This window comes from Manis javanica, chromosome 10 (genome assembly GCF_040802235.1).
Source record: "Manis javanica isolate MJ-LG chromosome 10, MJ_LKY, whole genome shotgun sequence".
Lineage (NCBI taxonomy): Eukaryota > Metazoa > Chordata > Mammalia > Pholidota > Manidae > Manis > Manis javanica.
The window spans coordinates 31587529-31610206 of NC_133165.1; the positions used below are offsets into that span (position 1 = coordinate 31587529).

The 22678-nt window shown below is 40.5% G+C and overlaps 1 protein-coding gene across 2 annotated transcripts in view; it reads right to left on the bottom strand.

Moving 5' to 3' along the window:
* Positions 1-22678, bottom strand: part of CYTH3 (cytohesin 3) — a 128767-nt gene that overhangs the window by 22416 nt on the left and 83673 nt on the right. For both annotated transcript variants that reach the window (XM_037003682.2, XM_073215090.1), the window contains exons 2-3: positions 1832-1914; positions 147-211 (exon numbers count right to left, since the gene is read on the bottom strand). In XM_037003682.2, coding sequence (XP_036859577.2) covers positions 147-211; positions 1832-1914 — 148 coding nt within the window. The remainder of the gene's footprint in view (positions 1-146; positions 212-1831; positions 1915-22678) is intronic.

Here is a 22678-nt window from a genome sequence, read left to right on the forward strand (position 1 = left end):
GAAGAGCAGGGAGAGGGGGTAAAGGGCAGAGGAAACAACTCCAACAAGGCTGCACTCCCAAGACCACCCCGCTGTGCTGAGGCCACCTGTTTTTGTAAGTTCAGCTGATGGAGAGACAACTCGGAGGAGTAGCCCTAAGCCATTACCTCTCCTCCACTGAAGTCAGATTGTCAATCTCTGTCATCACTTCAGCAATTTCATACTTCAGTCTCTGTATAAATAGAAGAAACAGATGGGGGGTCCAAGTCTTACCTCTTCCTCCTAGACTCAGAGCCTTCTGGGGGCAAGCTTCCCCGAGGTGCCACCTGCCCACCAGGTGTGGAAAAACCAGAACTTTCTATCGGTACAGAGTATTTCCTCATCAGAGCCAGCCCAGCTCAGGAGAAGGCAGTTATTATCTGTCCCCCTCTCCTCAGAACATGCTCAGATCATACATCATTTGTGTGTACACTCAAGAAGGAACACTGAGGACAATATCACAGGTGTGAGAAGATAAAAAGAGCAAAATGAAAACAATGGGTCATTGGTTCACTTCCTGCAGCTATGAAGGGTCACCTGTGTGCCTGCCTGCCTCCTCTACCATCAATACCTGAGTCCCTGGAAAGAGAAGGTGAAGCTTCAAGGGCTCAGACCAGCACCAGGCCTCTACCCACCAGTCTCAGGTGATTCCTATCAGTCCGTGGGAGACCAGGAGCCAGGGACAGAGTCCCAGAGGTGACCAAGACCTCGCCTGCGGGACTCAGGCATGCCAGGCTCCCCGTACCTCCACTTGGCTCCACCACATACCTGCCAAGATCTGTAGCACGCTCCTAACTCCTCAGCACTCTCAACTTAACAGGAGGCCATCAGAGTCACACAAGACTTTGTAGGCACTGATATTACCAATGTCCAAACAGAATTGTTCATCTTAAAACATATTCTTATTCTTCCACCAAAGCACCTATTCTGGGATATGGGATTTCTTCAAGAATGAAGGGTAACCTTGGAAGAAAGAGTCCCACAAATTATCTTTCAAATACAAAGCAATTTTTATTTGGAACCCTACTTTGTGTGCCTAGGAACTTCAGACTTAAAAATGCAAGCTCCCAGAAAGGAGTTACTTTCTGGACAGCTTGGTCTTAGCAAGTAGCCTGCGAGGCTGCATTAGTCTTGGTATGACGACGATTAGGGAGCTTCTCAACAAGAGCCACACATCTGGCTGACTTTGCGAAGGCAGGCCGGGACGGCAACAGCCAGCGCTTGGCCATCTCAATAACTTTTGTGACAATCACAGATGCTGTGAATCTGACGCTGTGGCTTTACTCTGCTTCTCCTGTGGGACCCCCTCCGCCCTGTCCTCTGAGGATACAAATGTGGAAAGCACAATATTTATTTGCCTTTGTTTTACCTGTCATTCTGCTCCCACGAACTAGTAGGCCCTTGGTGTGCATCTAGAACTCGATACATGTTTACTCATTCATTCAAAAGGCATCTGAGTACCAAAAATGTGACAGGCATTGTTCCAAGCGCTAGGTAGAGATACTGGTAAATGAAACAGGGTCTTGCATGACTTTAGAGAGCAATAACTGTTACTGCTGCTACTGTTTACAATGTTCTTTGTGACCCTGGTGTCACGTGTGGCTTACTGCTGCCTGCAGTTCCGTGTGGTCGCAGTTTCCACCCCAGGGTCTACACTGCGCAGTGAGCACAATCTCTGCTTCACCAACTCGGATGACTCTTCCTCTCCATCTCTTCATGTGTTAGGATTACACATCTGAGATACCCACTTTTTACATTTTCATGAAGCTTCTTGATTTACCATTTTACCTAAAAGCAAAAACTGTTCTTTTACCTCGATGTCATCAATAAGTTCCTTTTTTCTTCGACGAATGTCTAAAAGTTCTTCTCTCTCTTCTAATGAGAGGTCTTCAGGTACTGAAAGAAAAAAAACCAAATTAAGCAAACAGCTATTCTGGAGAACAATCTGGCAGTAAGTATCTAGTAAGGCTGAAGGCAGGCATGTGACAAGCCAGTTCTGCCGTAGGTACGTACCCCACAGGAATGGTAGTGTACAGGCCATGATGAGATACTCATAGCAGCACTGTAACAGGACCTGATCATCCACCAGTGAGAAATGAACTGTGGTGTATTAATGAAACAGAATCCCATGCAACAATAAAAATGTGGCTGACCTCCATCTTATCAACACAGATGAACCTCACAAATACATCAGAGATGATAAACACAGGGTGAAGACCTACACTGGATATGATACCTTTCCTAGAGGGCTGGAGAATCAAGAGCATCAATCTGTAAATGTTTTGGAAATGTGCATATAGTACAGCAGAGCATGAATAAATGCATAGGAATGATAAACACCAAATTCTCCAGAGTAGTTCCTTCTGAGAAGGCTGGATGGAAGGAAATACACTCTACCTGGGTCTCAGGAGTTTCAATGCAGTGGGTGAAGGATGGCCAGCACATGGATAATTGCTGATTTTTAAGAACTGACAGAGTCATTTATAATATTAATGATTAACCTCTACAATATTTTCTATTCCTACTGTCTATATTCCCTCTTTTCTTTGGTTAACTGTGCTAGAATTGATTTATTTCATTGAGCTTTTCAAGAAATAGTCTTTGATTTTAATAGTCCCCTATTGTGTTTAATTTCTGTTTCATTAGTCTGTTTAAAGAAATAAAAAAATTAAGAATTTGAGTAAATAGCAAGAGAAGATGCAAGAGCTTCTACAAATAAATTAAAATAGTGTGATAATGGCGCAGGGGTAGACAAGCTGACTGATGGGCCAGAAAACAGCAGCCAGAGAAATGCCCACAGACCACAGCATACTTGTCTTGTTTACCACAGGGCTGACTGTAGCCCAGCGACAGACTGGGCTCTGCAAAAGATGTTTGCTATGTCAGCGATCTTTAAGTGAAAAATGAAATCGAATCCCTATTTATTCTCATACATATTTTCAATCAATTCCCAGTAAAATAAAGGCTTTAATGTGAACTTAATTCACATTACTTAATTTTTAGGAGAAAACAGAGGACAATGTGTTTATAATTCAGAGTAGGATTCTTAAACAAGCCAGGAAAGAAATGTAAATCACAAAGGAAAATATTAAGAGCTTCAACATTAAAACCAAGAGCCTTTCTTTTTAGGAAAGCAAGGTACAGGCTTTTATTTAGAGATACAGTGAAAGGACAGAGCTCCCGGCTCAGGCCAGGAGGGGACAGGAGAGTCCGTAGCGGTGCGTTGTCTAGGGGGTTTTATAGGCAGCTGAGGATTTTTCGAGAACATGAAAAAACAGGGGTGTGGACTTGTTAAGTGGTCCCTGAATATTTAGAATTAACTTAACACAAGCAACTTCTGAGATACCAGCATCTTGGTCTGGGGGCATATGAAACAAGGCCACCTGCTCAGCCCCCAAGGTGGGCTGAGGTATTGTTTGCTGAAGAGTAAGTTAAGAATTTCTAACGTCTTAACTTCTTGGGTATTAAAATGCAATCTTTTCTTTAAGGTGGAATCCTTCCTGCCTTTTACTGTGTTGTTTATGCCTGGTCTTATTTGCTAAATTAGTTGCCCAGTTTGCAAGATCACTTCATCAGATCTGAAGGAGGAAAGACAGCACATAGGCCTGGGCCTTTTAGTATGCTAAAGTGAACCTTACACATGATTATAAATGGTTAGCATAATAAAACATGTGCTACTCTTCTTTATCTGGAGAACATTAACTGATTTCACTGAAGAATGATTCTAGAGCTCAATGTTTAACAGAGAGTTTTAGCAGGCGGTTTCCTTGCATGTAGTTACATTGCTCTGACTGAAAATATCCTGCCCTGCCCCCTCCAGAGGCCTTCACCCTACTCTGACTACATTTATGGTCCCTGTCTCATTCCCCCCTCTACAGATAGAGACCCTAGCTTCTGCTAGGGAAAGGGGGCAATGACGGCTCTGGTTGCTTCATGCTGAGAGGGTGTGCAGTAAGGGGTGCAGCTAGCTAGGTCTCCATCAGTGGACGGCTGAGAGGGCCTCAGAAGATGGGCACTTCTATTCCAGGTTCCATTTCTATTACTATTTGCAGTTTTGTGGCTTAAATGACAAAGGTTAATGATCTGATGAGAGCTTACTGTAAGACAGTTGACAAAAGGAAATTCGGATATTTTTCTCTCAGGGACCAAGCCTCTTCCATTAGAGAGTTTGTATTGAGGCCAGGCTTGTGTGCAGATAAGACATTTCTTCTTTTTCTTCCGAGGCTCCCAGTTCCTCAGAATGCATGCCAGAGGCGTGTCTGGCTTTAACCTTAAAGAGGATGCTCCCATCTCCGAAGTTATCCTGGACGAGCCCCCAAAGATGATGCCGGGGTTCTTGTTTGCGGAGCCGAAGAATGAACTTCACAAACAGTCAAGGTAGGAGAGCAAGGTACAGGCTTTTACTTAGAGATACAGTGAAAGGACAGAGCTCCCGGCTCACGCCAGGAGGGGACAAGAGAGTCCCAAAACCAAGAACCTTTTTTTACCAAAAGTTCTACACTATAAATTAAGAGCTAAGCCAGAAGCAAGGACTAGTATCCAATATGTAACTCCTACAAACAATAAGGAAAAAATAAGAACACTGCTTAAAAAACAGGCATAAAACTTGAGCAGGCAGCCCAATACTGGAAAAGGAGTGTGAATGGGCATATGAAAGATGCTGACCCTCAGGAAATGACCTGGCTAAGACTATAGTAAAGCAACAGTGTTTCTTAAAACTCAAAGAGCCATAAGGCAGAAGAGAATGGAAGAAGAGACCCCACCACACTGTAGAAGCAGGAAGGCCGACTGGACCAGCAAGAACCACCTAATGGACTGAAAAAGAACCTTCAGCCAATGGCAGATCGGCAGGGTGAGGCGGCTGCATGGGGTTCGTCAGGAGGACACTGGGCAGGAGAAGACTTACTGGAGGCTTGTGAAAGCCAGACCCCTTCATCTCCTCCGGCTCCAAAGACAACTGTTCACTGCTACAGAGAGTAAAGCAGGGGGACCAGCGGTCTCCTAGCTCATGAGGGGAAGCGGGGCAAGGGGTGGGTCTCAGACTAGAATGCAGTAGGTGCTGCTCCCCCCTCTCCCCAGTCTTCTCCCCTACAAAGCTCCCACACGCTGGCAACCAGCCCTTCCCCACCTGCCCAAACCTGGACAAGAGGTAGGAAGGTCTTCTCTGCAGAATCTGACCAGTTTTAGATGTAAAGATCCTGATTTGGGGGGCAAAGGGGATCCGCCCAACACCTGGCACATCCAGGTCACCCCACAGAGAAGTTCAGCCAACAAGGCCTCCTGACGTTCTCAGAGCCTCCAATACTATTTTGAGTCCTTTACTCTCAGACTAGAGGTAAGCCTCTCATATGCAAACCAGATACTAAAAGAAACAAAAAAGCTAAAAGAGGTCAATGTGATCACACCTTGGGGAGCAAGGCATGTTGCACGAAGGCAGGGGAATGGTGTTCCCCACCCCCACATGCCTTGCAGAACTGGATGACTATCTAGTACATACATAATATATGAACATAAAAACTGGAATGAAAAGAAAAGAAAAGGAATAAATCAGAGTATAAACTAGCATGGCCGTTTTGAACACAATTTGGATTGTCTGTTAATATCACAGATGTGCATAAGCTGTGACCCAGCAATTTTACTCCTAGATTCACAACTTCTGGAGCCTGCAACAGAAGATATGTCCAATAAGGCCAAAGAAGCACATTTGGTAAAAGAAAAAGAAGGGAAAAAAAGGGGAAATAAGCTAAATGTCCCTACAGAGTAGGATGGGTAAGTATGTTGTATATTCACGTAACAGAATCCCAAAGAGAAGTAAATGTTAATTAAGTACAAACAAATGGATGATCTCAGGAAAATAATAGGAAATGAATACTTTTGTAAGTCTCAAAAACATAAAATTAAATAATAGATTGTTAAGGTGTACAAATGTATATAGTTAAACAACAAAGGAAATAATTGGAATAATAAGGAATTCGGAACAATATTTGCCTCTTAGGAACTCAGAATAATATTTACCTCTTAGGAAAGGAAGCACAGGATACTTCGAAAGTTACATTAAAGTTCTTTTGCTAGAAAATTCTATTCTTTGTATCTAAATCAAATCTAATTTTTAACTCTTTAATAAAAATTGTTTTTAAAAAGTTAAGCAGAACTCCCCATTCTTGAGTTTCACAAGTACTTGTACAAACTAGTTATGGCAACTTTGGGAATTTAGATAAAGCAGAGAAAGATGCTTTTCTATGAAAGTCAACTCAGAACTAAATCACTGCTAAAATCCACAGTAGCTAAAATCCACAAAGGAAAAGAAGGGAAAAAGTTGGCCATATCCCCTATCTGAATAAGCCATAGAGATTTCGGATTTTCATTTTCTTTTGCTGAGTTCTCCAGCGCAGATGTATGAAAACACAGAACATGAAAGGGTAGAGTTTTGACCCAACCAACAGACCCCTTTGTGTAAGAAAGCCCACTACAATCTCTTTCCCCCTACCCTGACGAGGAGGACTGCTGCTAACAGAGTGAAGGTATGTACATATACATACCAGGATGATTTAACTCTAGATCCCAAAGTTTCTAATAAAAAATCCTTAGTGGATTTCCTTGATTTCTCTTTCAGTAATGCCTATCTTTTCCTATCCCTTTAAGGCCCTAAGGAGTTAATAAACAAATCAAGTATTGACCACTTTATCTACTTCACCAGTAATTCCCACCAGAATTTGCATGTCTAAAAGAGAGAAAAATTTTGTAAGATGAGATATTGTGTAGAAAAATATCTTTATTAGAGATTCACATTGTAGCATTTAGTGGTTATTATTTATCTATATTTTACTTTAAAATACTCCAGCAAGAAAAGAATTGAGCAAAATAACAATAGTTAAATCTATTTGATGGATATATGGGTATCATTTGCTGTCTATTTTTTATTCTGAGGGTCTGAAATTTTTCAAAATAAAAAGTAAAAAATTAAAGTTTTAGATATTGCATGGTCAGCAGTATTTGGCTAAAGTATTAAAAGGAAAAAATGGAAGCTCCTTAGCACATTAAAACTAATTAATCAGTAAAAGGAATAGAAGTCCATGACACCTGCTAGACCGATCGCTGTACAGCTTCTGCCAATCAAATATCTCACTGTCCTCTCCTGTCTCTTGATGCTCAGAATGCATGGTGAATTCCAACACTTGGCTGTTCCACCAGTTATTCAGGGAACTTCTATCAGTATCTCTGCATCTAAAATAACTGCCGTCACAGCACCTGATGACACACAGGGCGCTTCACACATACTGAAAAATGGGTAGATAAGCAATGTTCAGAGAAGGGTTCCTTCATTAGCAAGGCCTTTTCCAGAGCAACACACCAGCCTCCTCCCAATGAAGGTAATATAGGATTTGGACTCACTGACATCACCTATACTTTGTCACTTTGACAATGATAGGTAAAATGAGGCAAAGCCTCACAGCTGATTTTTTTTTCTCCTAAGAAATCTAATAGTTAATTTGTGTGTGTGTGTTGTGGGGGTTTGGTATCATTAATATACTAGTACATGAGCAACATTGTGGTTACTAGATTACCCCCATTATTAAATCCCCACCACATACCCATTACACTCACTGTTTGTCCATCAGCGTAGTAAGATGCGATAGAGTCACTACTTGTCTTCTCTGTGCTATAGTGCATTCCCCATGCCCTCCTCTCTACATTATGTGTACTAAGCGTAATGGACTTATACCCCTTCTGGCACCCTTACCACTCACCCACCCCCAGTCCTTTTCCCTTCAGCAACTCTTAGTCCATTCTTGCATTCTGTGAGTCCACTGTTGTTTTGTTCCTTCAGTTTTTGTTTTGTTCTTATGCTCCACAGATGAGTGAAATCATTTGGTACTTGTCTTTCTCCACCTGACTTATTTCACTGAGCATAATACCTTGTAGCTCCATCCATGTTGTTGCAAATGGTAGGGTTTGTTTTCTTCTGATGGCTGAATAATATTCCATTGTGTACATGTACCACATCTTATCTATCCATTCATCTACTGATGGACACTTAGGTTGCTACCATTTCTTGGCTATTGTAAATAGTGCTGCAATAAACATAGGGATGCATATGTCTTTCTGAAACTGAAATCCTGCATTCCTGGGGTAAATTCCCAGGAGTGGAATTCCTGGGTCAAAGGGTATTTCTATTTTTAGTGTTTGAGGAACCTCCATACTGCTTTCCACAATGGCTGAACTAGTTTACATTCCCACCAGCAGTGTAGGAGGGTTTCCCTTTCTCTGCATCCTCGCCAGCATTTGTTGTTCCTAGTCTTTTCTATGTTGGCCGTCCTAACTGGTGTGAGGTGATATCTCATTGTGGTTTTTATTTGCATTTCCCTGATAATTAGCATTGTGGAGCATCTTTTCGTGTGTCTGTTGGTCATCTGAATTTCTTCTTTGGAGAATTGTCTGTTCATGTCCTCTGCCCATTTTTTAATAGGGTTATTTGCTTTTTGGGTGTTAAGGCATGTGAGTTCTTGATATATTTGGATGTTAACCCCTTGTCGTAGGTATCATTTGCAAATATATTCTCCCATACTGTAGGATGTCTTTTTGTTCTGCTGATGGTGTCCTTTGCTGTACAGAAGTTTGTAGCTTGATGTAGTCCCATTTGTTCATTTTTTGCTTTTGTTTCCCTTGCCTGAGGACATGTGTTCAGGAAAAAGTTGCTCATGTTTATATTCAAGAGATTTTTGCCTATGTTTTCTTCTAAGAGTTTTATGGTTTCATGACTTACATTCAGGTCTTTGACCAATTTTGAGTTCACTTTTGTGTATGGGGTTAGACAATAATCCAGTTTCATTCTCTTGCATGTAGCTGTCCAGTTTTGCCAATACCAACTGTTGGAAAAGCTTTCATTTCCCCACTGTATATCTATGGCTCCTTTATCATATATTAATTGACCATATATGCTTGGATTTATATCTGGGCTCTCCAGTCTGTTCCATTGGTCTATGGTCTTGTGTCAGTACCAAATTTTCTTTATTAATGTGGCTTTGTAGTAGAACTTGAAGTCAGGGAGCATAATCCCCCAGCTTTATTCTTCCTTCTAAGGATTGCTTTGGCTATTTGGGGTCTTTGGTGGTTCCATATGAATTATAAGCTATTTGCTCTAGTTCGTTGAAGAATGCTGTTGGTATTTTGATATAGATCACATTGAATCTGTAGATTGCTTTAGGCAGGATGACCATTTTGACAATATTAATTCTTCCTATCCATGAGCACAGGATGTTTCCATTTATTGATATCTTCTTTAATTTCTCTCATGAGTGTCTTGTAGTTTTCAGAGTATAGGTCTTTCACTTCCTTGGTTAGGTTTATTTAGGTATTTTATTCTTTTTGATGCAATTGTGAATGGAATTGTTTTCCTGATTTCTCTTTCTGTTAGTTCATCATTAGTGTATAGGAATGCAACAGATTTCTGTGTATTAATTTTGTATCCTGCAACTCTGCTGAACTCAGATATTAGATACAGCAGTTTTGGAGTGGATTCTTTAGGGTTTTTTTTACATACAATATCATGTCATCTGCAAACAGTGACAGTTTAACTTCTCCCATGCCAATCTGGATGCCTTGTATTTCTTTCTGTTGTCTGATTGCTGTAGCTAGGACCTCCAGAACTATGTTGAATAAAAGTGGGAGAGTGGGCATCCTTGTCTTGTTCCCTATCTTAAAGGAAAAGCTTTCAGCTTCTCGCTGTTAAGTATGATGTTGGCTGTGGGTTTGTCATATATGGCCTTTATTATGTTGAGGTACTTGACCTCTGTACCCATTTTTTTGTGAGTTTTTATCATGAATGGATGTTGTTAACTTTTGTCAAATGCTTTTTCAGCATCTATGGAGATGATCATGTGGTTTTTGTCCTTTTTGTTGATGTGGTGGATGATGTTGATGGATTATCAAATGTACCATCCTTGCATCCCTGGAATAAATCCTACTTGATTGATCATGATGGATGATCTTTTTGATGTATTTTTGAATTCAGTTTGCTAATATTTTGCTGAGTATTTTTGCATCTGTGTTCATCAGGGATATTGGTCTGTAATTTTCTTTTTTTGTGGTATCTTAGCCTGGTTTTGGTATTAGGGTGATGCTGGCCTCATAGAATGAGTTTGGAAGTATTCCCTCCTCTTCTACTTCTCAGAAAACTTTAAGAAGGATGGGTATTAGATCTTCACTAAATGTTTGATAGAATTCAGCAGTGAAGCGATCTGGTCCAGGAATTTTGTTATTAGGTAGTTTTTTAATTACCAGTTAAATTTCATTGGTAGTAATTGGTCTGTTCAGATTTTCTGTTTCTTTCTGGGTCAGCCTTGGAAGGTTATATTTTTCTAGAAAGTTGTCCATTTCTTCTAGGTTATCCAGTTAGCATGTAATTTTTCATAGTATTCTCTCATAATTCTTTGTATTTCTGTGGTGCTGGTGTGATTTTTCCTTCCTCATTTCTGATTCTATTTATGTGTGCAGACTCTCTTTTTTTCTTGATAAGTCTGGGTAGGGGTTTATCTATTCTGTTAATTTTCTCGAAGAAGCAGCTCCTGTTTTCATTGACTCTTTCTATTGTTTTATTCTTCTCGATTCTATTTTTTTCTGCTCTAATCTTTATCATGTCCCTCCTTCTACTGACTTTGGGCCTCATTTGTTCTTCTTTTTCTAGTATCATTAATTGTGAGTTTAGACCGTTCATATGGGATTGTTCTTCTTTCCTGAGGTAGGCCTGTATTACAATAAACTTCCCTCTTAGCACTGCCTTCGCTGCGTCCCACAGATTTTGCGATGTTGAAGTATTGTTATCATTTGTCTCCACATATTGGTTTATCTGTTTTTATTTGGTCATTGATCCACTGGTTATTCAGGAGCATGTTGTTAAGTCTCCATGTGTTTGTAGCCTTTTTCATTTTCTTTGCATAATTTATTTCTAGTTTCATACCCTGTGGTCTGAGAAGCTGGTTGGTAGAATTTCAATCTGTTTTTTAATCCATTTGGTGACTCTACGTCTTTTGATTGGTCCATTCAGACCATTTACATTTAGGGCGATTATCAATAGGTATGTACTTATTGCCATTGAAGGCTTTAGATTCGTGGTTACCAAAGGTTCAAGGGTAACTTTCTTACTATCTAAGAGTCTAACTTAACTCACTTAGTATGCTACTACAAACACAACCTAAAGGTTCTTTTTCTTTTTCCCCTCCTTTTCTTCCTTCTCCATTCTTTATATATTAGGTATCATATTCTGTACTCTTTGTCTATCCCTTTTTATTACCTCTGGTGACAGCTATTTAACCTTAGGAATACTTCCATCTATAGCAGTCCCTCCAAAATACACTGTAGAGATGGTTTGTGGGAGGTAAATTCTCTCAGCTTTTGCTTATCTGGAAATTGTTTAATCCCTCCTTCAATTTTAAATGACAGTGTTGCCAGATAAAGTATTCTTGGTTCCAGGCCCTTCTGCTTCATTGCATTAAATACATCATGCATTCCCTTCTATCCTGTTAGGTTTCTGTTCAGAAGTCTGATGATAGCCTGATGGATTTTCCTTTTTTATGTGATCTTATTTCTCTCTCTGGCTGCTTTTAATAGTCTGTCCTTATCCTTGATCTTTGCCATTTTAATTATTATATGTCTTAGTGTTGTCCTCCTTTGGGTCCCTTGTGTTGGGAGATCTGTGCACCTCCATGGCCTGAGAAACTATCTCCTTCCCCAGATTGGTAAAGTTTTCAGCAATTACTTCCTCAAAGACACTTTCTGTCCCTTTCTCTTTCTCTTCTTCTTCTGGTACCCCTATAATATGAATATTGTTCCATTTGGTCACATAGTTCTCTCAGTATTCTTTCATTCCTAGAGATCCTTTTTTCTCTCTGTGCCTCAGCTTCTTTGTATTCCTGTTCCCTAGTTTCTATTTCATTTATCATTTCCTCCACTGTGTCTAATCTGCTTTTAATACCCTCCATTGTGCTCTTCAATGATTGGATCTCCATCCTAAATTAGTTCCTGAGTTTTTGAATATTTTTCTGTACCTCCATGAGCATGTTTATGATTTTTATTTTGAAATCTCTTTCAGGAAGATTTATTAATTCAGTCTCACTCAGTCCTTTCTCTGATGTTGAGATTTTGCTTTGAACCAGGTTCCTTTGAAGTTTCATATTTGTACATGGCACCCTCTAGTGTCCAGAAGCTCTACTCTCTGGAGCTGCTCAGCCCCTGGAGCAATGTCGGGTGTCGGAGGGGAGTGGTGCTGGTGGTTGGAGGGAGGAAAGAGCTGTTTCCTGTTTCCCGGCTGTTATGCCTGTCTCCACTGCCAGAGCCAGTGGGCCAAACACACAGGTGTAAGCCTCTATGCTTTGTATTTGTAGCTGCCATAGGCAGGGCTTCCCTCTGGCTGGCCTGATGCCAGGGCAGGGGCTGCCGGTTTGTAAGCTAGGTGAAGGCTATCTAGGAGGAAGATAACAGCAGGCTGTGTATCACAGTGGCAGGCCTTGGAGCTGTGTAGCCAGCCAGGGGGCTGGAGCGCCTGAAGATCATTTAAGTTCCCAACTTGCTGGGCAGAGTGCACCTGGACAATTTTGTCTACCTGTCCTTTCTCCTGAGCAGTAAGTTCTGGGCAATCCTTGCTCCTTTTGCAGCCCTCTCACTGTTAGGAAGTCTCTCAGAGTACCCGCCCAGCGCAGCTGGATATGAATTCCTGTTTTCCACAAGCAGCTGGAATCTGTCTCTCCAGGTATTCCGTGTATCTTAGCTATCCAACCCCACTAATCACCAGAACACCATGCAATGCAATGTAGGTTCATGCTCCCAGAGCAGATCTCCAGGGCTAGGTGTTCAGCAGTCCCAGGACTCCACTCCCTCCCTGCTCTGTTTCTCTTCCTTCCGCTGGTGAGCTGGGGTAGGGGAATGGCTTGTGTCCTGCCGGGTCACAGCTTTGGTGCGTTACCCTTTTCTGTGAGGTCTGCTCTATTCTCCAGGTGTATGCAGTCTGGTGCAGCCCTCTTTCCTGTTGCTCTTTCAGGACTAGTTGTATTAATTATATTTTTGTATTATATGTGGTTTTAGGAGGAGGTCTCTGTCTCACCTCTCATGCTGCCATCTACATAGTTAACTTTCAACTTTGCAAGTTAAGAATGCTAATATTTAAGCATCTTACTACACTGATAGTGACTGGGTTTGGGGGGCTGAGGGTGGGGGACTGGATAATACGGGTGAATGTTGAAACCACAATGTTGTTCATGTGAAATATTCATAAGATTGTATACCAATGATATTTCAATTTTTAAGAAAGTACATATTAAAATTTCTAGGCTAAGCAGGAAAGGAATAGGAATGGAGTTCAAAATGCCCAAATGGGGAAAGGGTAAGAAAAACTTGAATACAAAAAAACAATCCCAAAAAAGACAAGGAAAGAGAAACACAGAAAACCATTAGAGATACAAAATGCAAAATATGGGAGTAGTGAAAAAAAAAAAACCAAACATACATATTGATTTTACTGTGGTAGACTGAAGGACAAGTCAACACCACTTGGCAGACCCTCCGACAGGAAGGGGAGTCTGTTTTCTACCTCTGAATCAGGACTGACTGTGGGTCATTCTCTGACCAAGAGAGAACATAGCAGAGATGACACTCTGTGGTGCCCAGGGCCCAATCCCAAAAGTCTTGCACCTGCTCTCCTGGAACCCTGAGACCACTGTGCTCTGGAAAGCCTGGATCAGCACCCTTGAGGATGAAATCTACTGAGGAAAGAAACTGCATGCAGTGCCAGACACCCCAGCTGTTGTAGCTGACTCCACCAAGGCCCCAGACTTGTAAGCAAGGCCATCTGGGAGGCACTCAGGCTGACCTGTCTGCCGAAAGCGGCCATGTGGGTGAAATCAACTGAATGTTCTTTACAAGAGGCACATTTTAAATATAAGAATACCCAACAGTTGAAGGTAAAAGGGTAGAGACAGATATACCAAATAAATCCTTACCAAAGAAAAGCTCGTCCTACTACGTTAATACGGGGACAGGCTAAACAGAGCACAGATAAGGAGAGTTGTTAGATAATGACACAGTATTCAATTCACCACACAATTAATAAGACTTAATTTGTATGTACCTAGCAAAATGGTCTCCAAATACACAAAGCAAAAATGGACAAACATGAAAAAAATTGAATTTTTCCCATCAAAGTTAAAAAAATGAAAGATGCAGATTAGACTAACACCATTAACAAACTTGCACTAATCCACTTCATAATTTCATTTCAAAAACTTCAACATGCACCTTTTTTTGCACATTGTTACATCTCTAGTATCAACTGTGACATATATGGGCCTCTGTCTTCATATCTGTGAACATTATTATTGTTGCCAGAAGCATAACTGAATTTAATATTTCTGTCAAAAACACACTATTTAAGAATCATTCAATGAAGGAATATGATCCTGGTTACTCCTTCAAATGTTTTGTTGATACCTTCCAATAAGATCAAGGAAATCTCAGCATAGAAATCTGCAGAATTTGAAAAATCCCCAGAGACAATAAAGGAGCATTCTTTCAAGAAACGCTGCGTCACTCATGCCTCCAGCAGCACACAGATAACACTGTGTAGAAAAATACAAAAACCAACTCTGAGCAGAAGAGCAACTCCACAAAGTGGGACTCAGATTGTAAAGGGGCTTAGGAATAGCATGACAATCTTATTTTGCTCTTAATTTACTTTTCATATGTATGCACAATAGTAAATGATATTAAGAAAATTAACAAAGTTTAAAGAACTTTTCAATTAGTATCATAAAAAATTCTAAGTGGGAAGAAACCACTAAATCTGTCTTAGTTGGCAGCTTTATTTTTTTCTTAGTGGAACATAAAATGATGATGCATTTTACAGTTGATGGAGATATAGACTGTCTCCAACAGCTGTGCAATATCCATTCTTTTCAAGGGCACATTTATGCAAACTGACTGCATACTGATCCATGTAAATGTCATAATAAATCTCACAGGACTGATGAGGTAGATACAAAGAACTGCCTCTGCTCAACCTCTGTGGATACTTTACTGTAAAGCAGAGGTTAGAAAGCTCAAAATTATATTCACAGAATTTATACTCAGGTTTCTGAAGAGGAATTAGGCTCTCTAATGGGACGCACAGAAGTTTCCAAAGAGACGTGAAAGGGTCCTCATCCTGCCTCTTCTTCGCTGGTGACAAGGAGGTGAAAGCTGAGGATTTCCTGGAAAAGCATTCTCGTGCTCATTCTCTAGCTTCCTGGGAATTGAGAATATTGCAGTAGTAGGGGCTTCTTGATTCAGACTTGCCGACCCTCCCAGACGGGGATAATGCACATGGACTCTAACAGCTCTGGGGGTCACCCAGGAAGAGTTCCTCTAATGAGTTAATTCTGGAGACTCAGGACAGAGCCCACTCCTCTGGTCATCCCCGAGCTATGGCAAGCACCCAGTTCTCTGTATTACTTTATCCCTTCCTGGCCCAAATACTCAGGATGTTTTCCATTCCTCGCACAGAACCTTTTTCAAAACAACTTATATCTAAAAACCACATTCTCTGACCACAGAATAATTAAGTTAGAAATCAGTAACAAAACAGTGACTAGAAAAACCCATTTGTTTGGAATTGAGAAACACAACTCTAAGTAACTCACTGGTCAAAGAAGATGTCATAAGGCAAGTGGAGAAATTCTGAGAACAGCATAAGAAAATACTACATATCATGCTTGCGTGCCAAGGCTACACAATATTTAGAAATCTGCAACCTAAAATTCTGATTTCTGAAAACAATTAACTTGAAAATAAGCTAAGCGTTCACCTTTAAAATCAGGAAAATGACAGTTTAAACACAAAGGAGAAAATGGTACAGAAAAGAAATTCATTTAAAAAATGCAATGAAGTGCAGCCAGTTGGCAGTTTCGCAGCTCCTCAAAAAGTTAAACACATAGGACCCAACAAATCCATTTCTAGGTATTTACCCAAGAGAACCGAATACGTATGTACAACACAGGTACATCAATGCTCACAGAAGTGCTATTCAAAGTAGCCAAAAAGTAGAAACAAGAGATCAAGAGATGAATGGATAAACAAAGTGCGATCTAGGCACAGTCGGAATATTACTCAGCCATAAAAAGGAATAGAACACTGAAGAAAACAAATCCTACCATTTGCAACATGGATGGAGCTAGAGAGTATTATGCTCAGTGAAATAAGCCAGGTGGAAAAAGACAAGTATCAAGTGATTTCACTCATCTGTGGAGCATAGAACAAAGAAAAAACTGAAGGAACGAAACAGCAGCAGACTCACAGAACCCAAGAATGGACTAACAGTCACCAAAGGGATAGGGACTGGGGAGGATGGGTGGGAAGGGAGGGATAAGGGGGAAAGGGGGGCATTATGATTAGCACACATAATGTAGTGGTGGGGGAACATGGGAAAGGCAGTATATACAGAGAAGACAAGTAATGATTCTATAGCATCTTACTATGCTGATGGACAGTGACTGTAATGGGGTATGTTGGGGGGACTCAATAATAGGGGGAGTCTAGTAACCATGATGTTGTTCAAGTAATTGTACATTAACAATATCAAAATAAAACTAATAAAAATAAATTTTTAAAAAAAGGAATGGAACACTGATAACATGCCTGAAAACATAATGCTAGGTGGAAGAGGCCAACCACAAAAGACCCCATACGACATGATCCCATTTACAGGAAATGTCCAGAGCAGGCTGAAAATGGACAACCGCATTTGTGGTGATACCAATCAGAAGAATGGTTAATCTCGGGGGACCAGAGAGGGTACTGAATGAGAAGGGGGACAAGAGAGCTTTCTGGGATACTGCCAAGGTGCTACATTTTGATCTGAGTGGTAGTAATGCAAGTGTGTATATGCATATACATGTAAAAGAGCTTGAGTTCTATGTACACTCAACATTTGGGCATTATATTTATTGCCCTAAAAGTCTACTTCTGGGTAAGTGATCCTTTTTAATTCTTGATAGAAGAACAGTTTTCTGGGAAAGACAGTAAAAGAGCATTCTAACAACCTGCCTCACACTAACAGAAGCAATGCTAATACCCCTGAAGACCTCGGGACAATCTGCTCTGAGGTCCAAGCATGAGTCAGCTGTTTGGACACCTCAGCCTACCATTCTATGGCTCTGAGTAAGGCACAAGAAGCCACAGAGGCATTATAAGGGACCCAGGGGTGGAAGGTGGGTGTCTTTTTTTTTTTTTCTTCTTTGTAGAGCAATTTACCAACTATGGAATACCATGGCTCAAAAAACCTAAAATCCATCGATTATTAGGTACACCATTATTTTAAGTCCTGGTAAGAAAAAGCACTAAGACTACCAAATTTTATTTAAGATACCAAACTATTATACATATTCTGAAGTCAGGGTAAAACATGCATCTTAGAACCATGACATATAGCTGTAGAGAATGCTTAACTTCTAACAGAATGGCATTTCTCCTTAAAGTTGTTTAGAGTGTATTAAAAAGCATTGCTAACTGTTCTATACGATGACACCTTTAACAATGACTGCTTCCAAAGTGTCCTTCCACCTCAGGTGTGCACACCTCTTCCTGGATGAGGCAGATAAAAATTTTTGAACAATACGACAGATAAAACTGGCAATAATCTAAGAATTAAAGCAGTCATTGTAAGTTTTTAAAACAACTGCTTTGTCTTTACACTCACATATAAACATCCTCTTGACAATCAACATGTGAACCCACAACTGTCACTCTTCGCATTGGATGATGCAGCTAAACACCAACGAGCTACAGGAGAACATCTGTGGTGGCAGGTGTCTTACTGAGAGCAGTGGCAAAGGGCAGTTTATTCCATGGCTCCATCCAGCAAAGCTACAAAGAAGAGCCAAGGACTCAGCCAGCTCTCTGGAGTCCTTATCAAAAGTGTTTCATTTGAATCACTGATTCTAGCTCATTTTCAATGACAGTTTCTTACATAACATGGTCTAAGGCCTTGTCCATCAGCATCACTTGGGGGTACTTGTCTATAATGCAACTGGCCCTACCCGGTGCCTATCAAATCAGAACCTCTGGCTATGAGTCTTAGGACTCTGAAGTTTAACAAGCTTCCCAAGTGATTTTGTTGAACCCTGAAATTTGAGAACTACTGCTAAAATGTAGCTATGAACATGTAAGTCCTTAACTCAAATCATGAATGCAATATATTAAGTAGAGGAAACGTACAGTATTTAGGAGCCTGAATCCTGAAGCCAGACTACCTCTCTCAAAGCTTGTCTTTACCACTTAGTAGCTGTGTGACCTTGTGCAACTTACCTAACCTCTCTGTGCCTCAGTTTCCTTACCTGTAAATAGGGTCAAAAAACTAATCAAAATCTAATGCTCTTCTTGAATGTTATTTGAAATTTCAAAATCAATACTCTTAAAGGAAGAAGCATTTAAAGATTTTGAATGACATATATTCTTAACTCAATCATGAAGATTAATGAATAAAACTTCCCACCCTGGATAACTGCAAGACAGAACAAAATAAGTACTTTTGACATCAAGCCTGTTTAACTGCTTTTTTCCACAGCCAGAAGCTGTAATCTTCACAGCCAGAGGAGGGTGGAAGGGAACAGCTTCACAGATATGCAGGAATAAAAACTGTGTGAAGACAGTTGAGACAGTTCCCTACAAGGCTCAATAGTCTTACAATACCATCCAACAATCACATGCCTAGGAATTCACTCAGCTGAGTCAAAAACTCATGTCCACATAAAAATTTGCACACAAATGTTTGTACCAGCTTTATTCATAATTACCAAGGGCAACCAAGATGCCCTTCAGCAGGTGATTGGGTAAACTGTGGTGGAACAGAGAATGGAGTATTTTTCAAGATTAAAAAGAAGTGAGCTATCAAGCCATGAAAAGACACTGAGGAACCTGAAATGCATATCACTGAGCAAAAGAAGCAGTCTGAAAAGGCTACATACTGTATGATTCGTTATATGATATTCTGGAAAAGGCAAAAACATGGAGACAGTAAAGGACAAGTGGCTGCCAGGAGTTCAGGGGGACAGGGGCTTGAATGAACAGGTGAAGCCCTGGGGAGTTTTAGGGCAGTGGGTCTGTTCTGTATGGTACCGTAATGGTGGGTACATGTCATCATGGTGCATCATGTCAAAGCCCAAGGAATACACAGCACAAAGAGTGAACCCTACTGTAAACTATTGACTTTAGAATAATATCATTGTACCAGTGTTGGTTCATTAATTGTAACAAATGTACCACCACCAATGTAAGATGTAGAGAATGACATTCAAAGCTTAAAAAGTTTTGTGAAAGGTATCTCCAGCAATTTAATCAGCCCTAATGTCCAACAAGTCCTCTGAACATCAGACAAAAGAGGAAAAAGAGGCTCTTCATCAGATTTTAAATAAAAATTTCAACCATGTCAGAAAAATGTCATCCAAAATTTAAGATTAAATTTTATTCATTCCATTTAAATTATTTTCAAAAACTCTGCCCTTGAGAGCTTCTTTAGATTGGGAAGACAAAAACATTTTTATAATTACTTTGCTGTATCCATAGGTGAATTCTGGCTCAAAACGCATGGAATTGGAATCAGTAAGAATGCGTCTCGTGTTTCCAGAAGAAACCCTCAGTGGATATGTCCATCCTTCATTCCAGTTCATTTCACTGGTTCTGGTGAATTCTGACAAACTTCAGATGTCACCTTGAGTAGTGGTCCCCAGGCTTAAGGAAAGCAGGTTTCTCCTTCCATGGCCATCTTGACATATTTTTTAAAAAGAAATAGATGGGCACAATGTCCCCATTAGAGTTATCACTTTGAAATAGGCTTCAACAGTCAAAAAAAAAAAAAAGGTGGTGGGGAACAGTTATTTAATCTTATGTAAAACTAAAAGTCTGATATCCTCTACTGTCTTCAATTTGAGGTTTGATTACAAAATGGATGAACATTCTAGAATTTCTTCTCTACTCGCTTTCCAACTGAAGTTTTGGCAGTACTCACTAAAACAAATCAAATCCTGTGTCTTCCCTGCTTAAAACACATCTTGCTCCCAGGGTACTAAGAATAAAACCCAGCCTCCTCCAGGGTGCCCACCGCCCCAGAGCACAGGCTGCTCCCTGAAGCCCTGGCTCACTCCAGCTGCGACGGCGCTCCCTGCTGGCTCCCTCTCTCCCCTGCGCACCCAGCTCCAGGATGGCCTTCCCTAGTCATCTGAAGGATCCCCACACAATCGCCTTTGTAAGACATCACTACTTTTTCCTTAACACTTAGCATTTACCAAATGTGTTAGGAAGCAGTGAGAATACAGACTAAATGTATGTGCTCTGGAGCCACGCTGCTGGGTGTGGCTCCTGGCCCTGCCACTTCATAACTGTTTGAGATTGGAGACTCCCGTGCTTCACTTTTCTCATTTAAAAATTTTTTGATTGTGGTTACAACATAAAATTTACCATTTTATTCATTTTTAATGTATGGCTAAGTGTTAAGTATATTCACGCTGCTGTGCAACAAACCTCCAGAACTTTTTCACCTTGTAAAACCCAGACTCTGCACCCACTGAACAACTCCCCAGCCCCAGTAATCACTCTTCCACTTTCTATGAGTTTGAATACTTTAGGTAAGACATAAACAGACTCATACAATATTTGTCTTTTTTGTGACTGGTTTATTTCACTGGTCCTCAAGATTTACCCATGTTGTGTGTGGTATGCGCAGCATGCAGAATTCCCTTCTTTTTTAGGTTAACTAATATTCAACACCACATTTCTTTTCTTTTTTTTTCTTTTTTGGTATCATTAATCTACAATTACATGAGGAACATTATGTTTACTAGACTACCCCATCACCAAGTCCCCCCACAAACCCCATTACAGTCACTGTCCATCAGCATAGTAAGATGCTACAGAATCACTACTTGTCTTCTCTGTGTTGTACAGTCCTCCCCCTGCCCCACCCCACATTATACATGCTAATCATAACACCCTCTTTCTTCCCCCCCCACCTTTATCCCTCCCTTTCCACCCATCCTCCCCAGTCCCTTTCCCTTTGGTAACTGTTAGTCCATTCTTGGGTTCTGTGCGTCTGCTGCTGTTTTGCTCCTTCAGTTTTTTCTTTGTTCTTATACTCCACAGGTGAGTGAAATCATTTGATACTCATCTTTTTCTGCCTGGCTTATTTCACTGAGCATAATACCCTCTAGCTCCATCCATGTTGTTGCAAATGGTAGGATTTGTTTTCTTCTTATGGCTGAATAATACTCCATTGTGTATATGTACCACATCTTCTTTATCCATTCATCTACTGATGGACACTTAGGCTGCTTCCATTTCTTGGCTATTGTACACAGTGCTGCGATAAACATAGGGGTGCATCTGTCTTTTTCAAACTGGGCTGCTGCATTCTTAGGGTAAATTCCTAGGAGTGGAGTTCCTGGGTCAAATGATATTTCTATTTTGAGTTTTTTGAGGAACCTTCATACTGCTTTCCAGAATGGCTGAAGTAATTTACATTCCCACCAGCAGTGTAGGAGGGTTCCCCTGTCTCCACAACCTCACCAAAATTTGTTGTTGTTTGTCTTTTGGATGGTGGCGAACCTTACTGATGTGAGGTGATATCTCATGGTGGTTTTAATTTGCATTTCTCTGAGGACTAGCAATGTGGAGCATCTTTTCTTGTCTGTTGGCTATACCACATTTTCTTTATCCAGTCATCTACTGATGGATACTGGAACTGCTACTACCTCTCGGTCACTGTGAATAATGCCACAATGAACATGGGTGTGCGAACATTTGACTGATTCTGCTTTCAACTCTTTTGGATAAATCCCCCAAAATGGAATCACTGGATCATATGGTAGTTCTACTTTTAATTTTTGGAAGAACCTCCACATTGTTTTACACAGCAGCTGTTCCACTTTACATTCCTACCAACCAATAGCACGGGGTTCTAATTCCCCCCACACTTTACTCATATTTAATAGGGATGACAATATTAACTACTTCATCAGATCATAGTACAGCTGACCCCTGAACAACATAAATTTGAACTGCGCAGTCCAGTTATATGCAAACATTTTTGGGGTGGGAAGAGATTTGCAGCAACTTGAAAAACATTTTTTCTCTAGCCTACTGTATTTTAAGAATACAGTATATAATACACATAACATACAAAATGTGTGTTAAATGACTGTTTATGTTATTGGTAAGGTTTCTGATCAACAGTAGGCTATTAGTAGTTAAGGTCTGCAGGGAATCAAGTTATACACAGATCTTTGACTGCTAAGGGGACAGTGCCCCAACCCCTTCATTGTTCACAGGTCTACTGCACATATTAGTACTCTGTGTTAATATTATCATCTCAGTGATTTTCTGTTTAGCTATGTCTCCTCCTGTGAGAATATAAACTCCCAAGGACAGGGTTCATGCCTGTCTTGCTCATCACTAAAATCCTAGCACCAAGAACTGTGACTAGCACACACTAAGTGCACAAAAATATTTGCTGAATTGTCAGAGTACTCAGAATACAGTTTTTTCACAAAAGTTGCTCCAAGGATGAGAGGTATTTGCTTATTTAATTTGCAATTTAAGAGGTCTTTCTTACATTTCCATGATCTCAATGGATTCCTGAAAATATGTT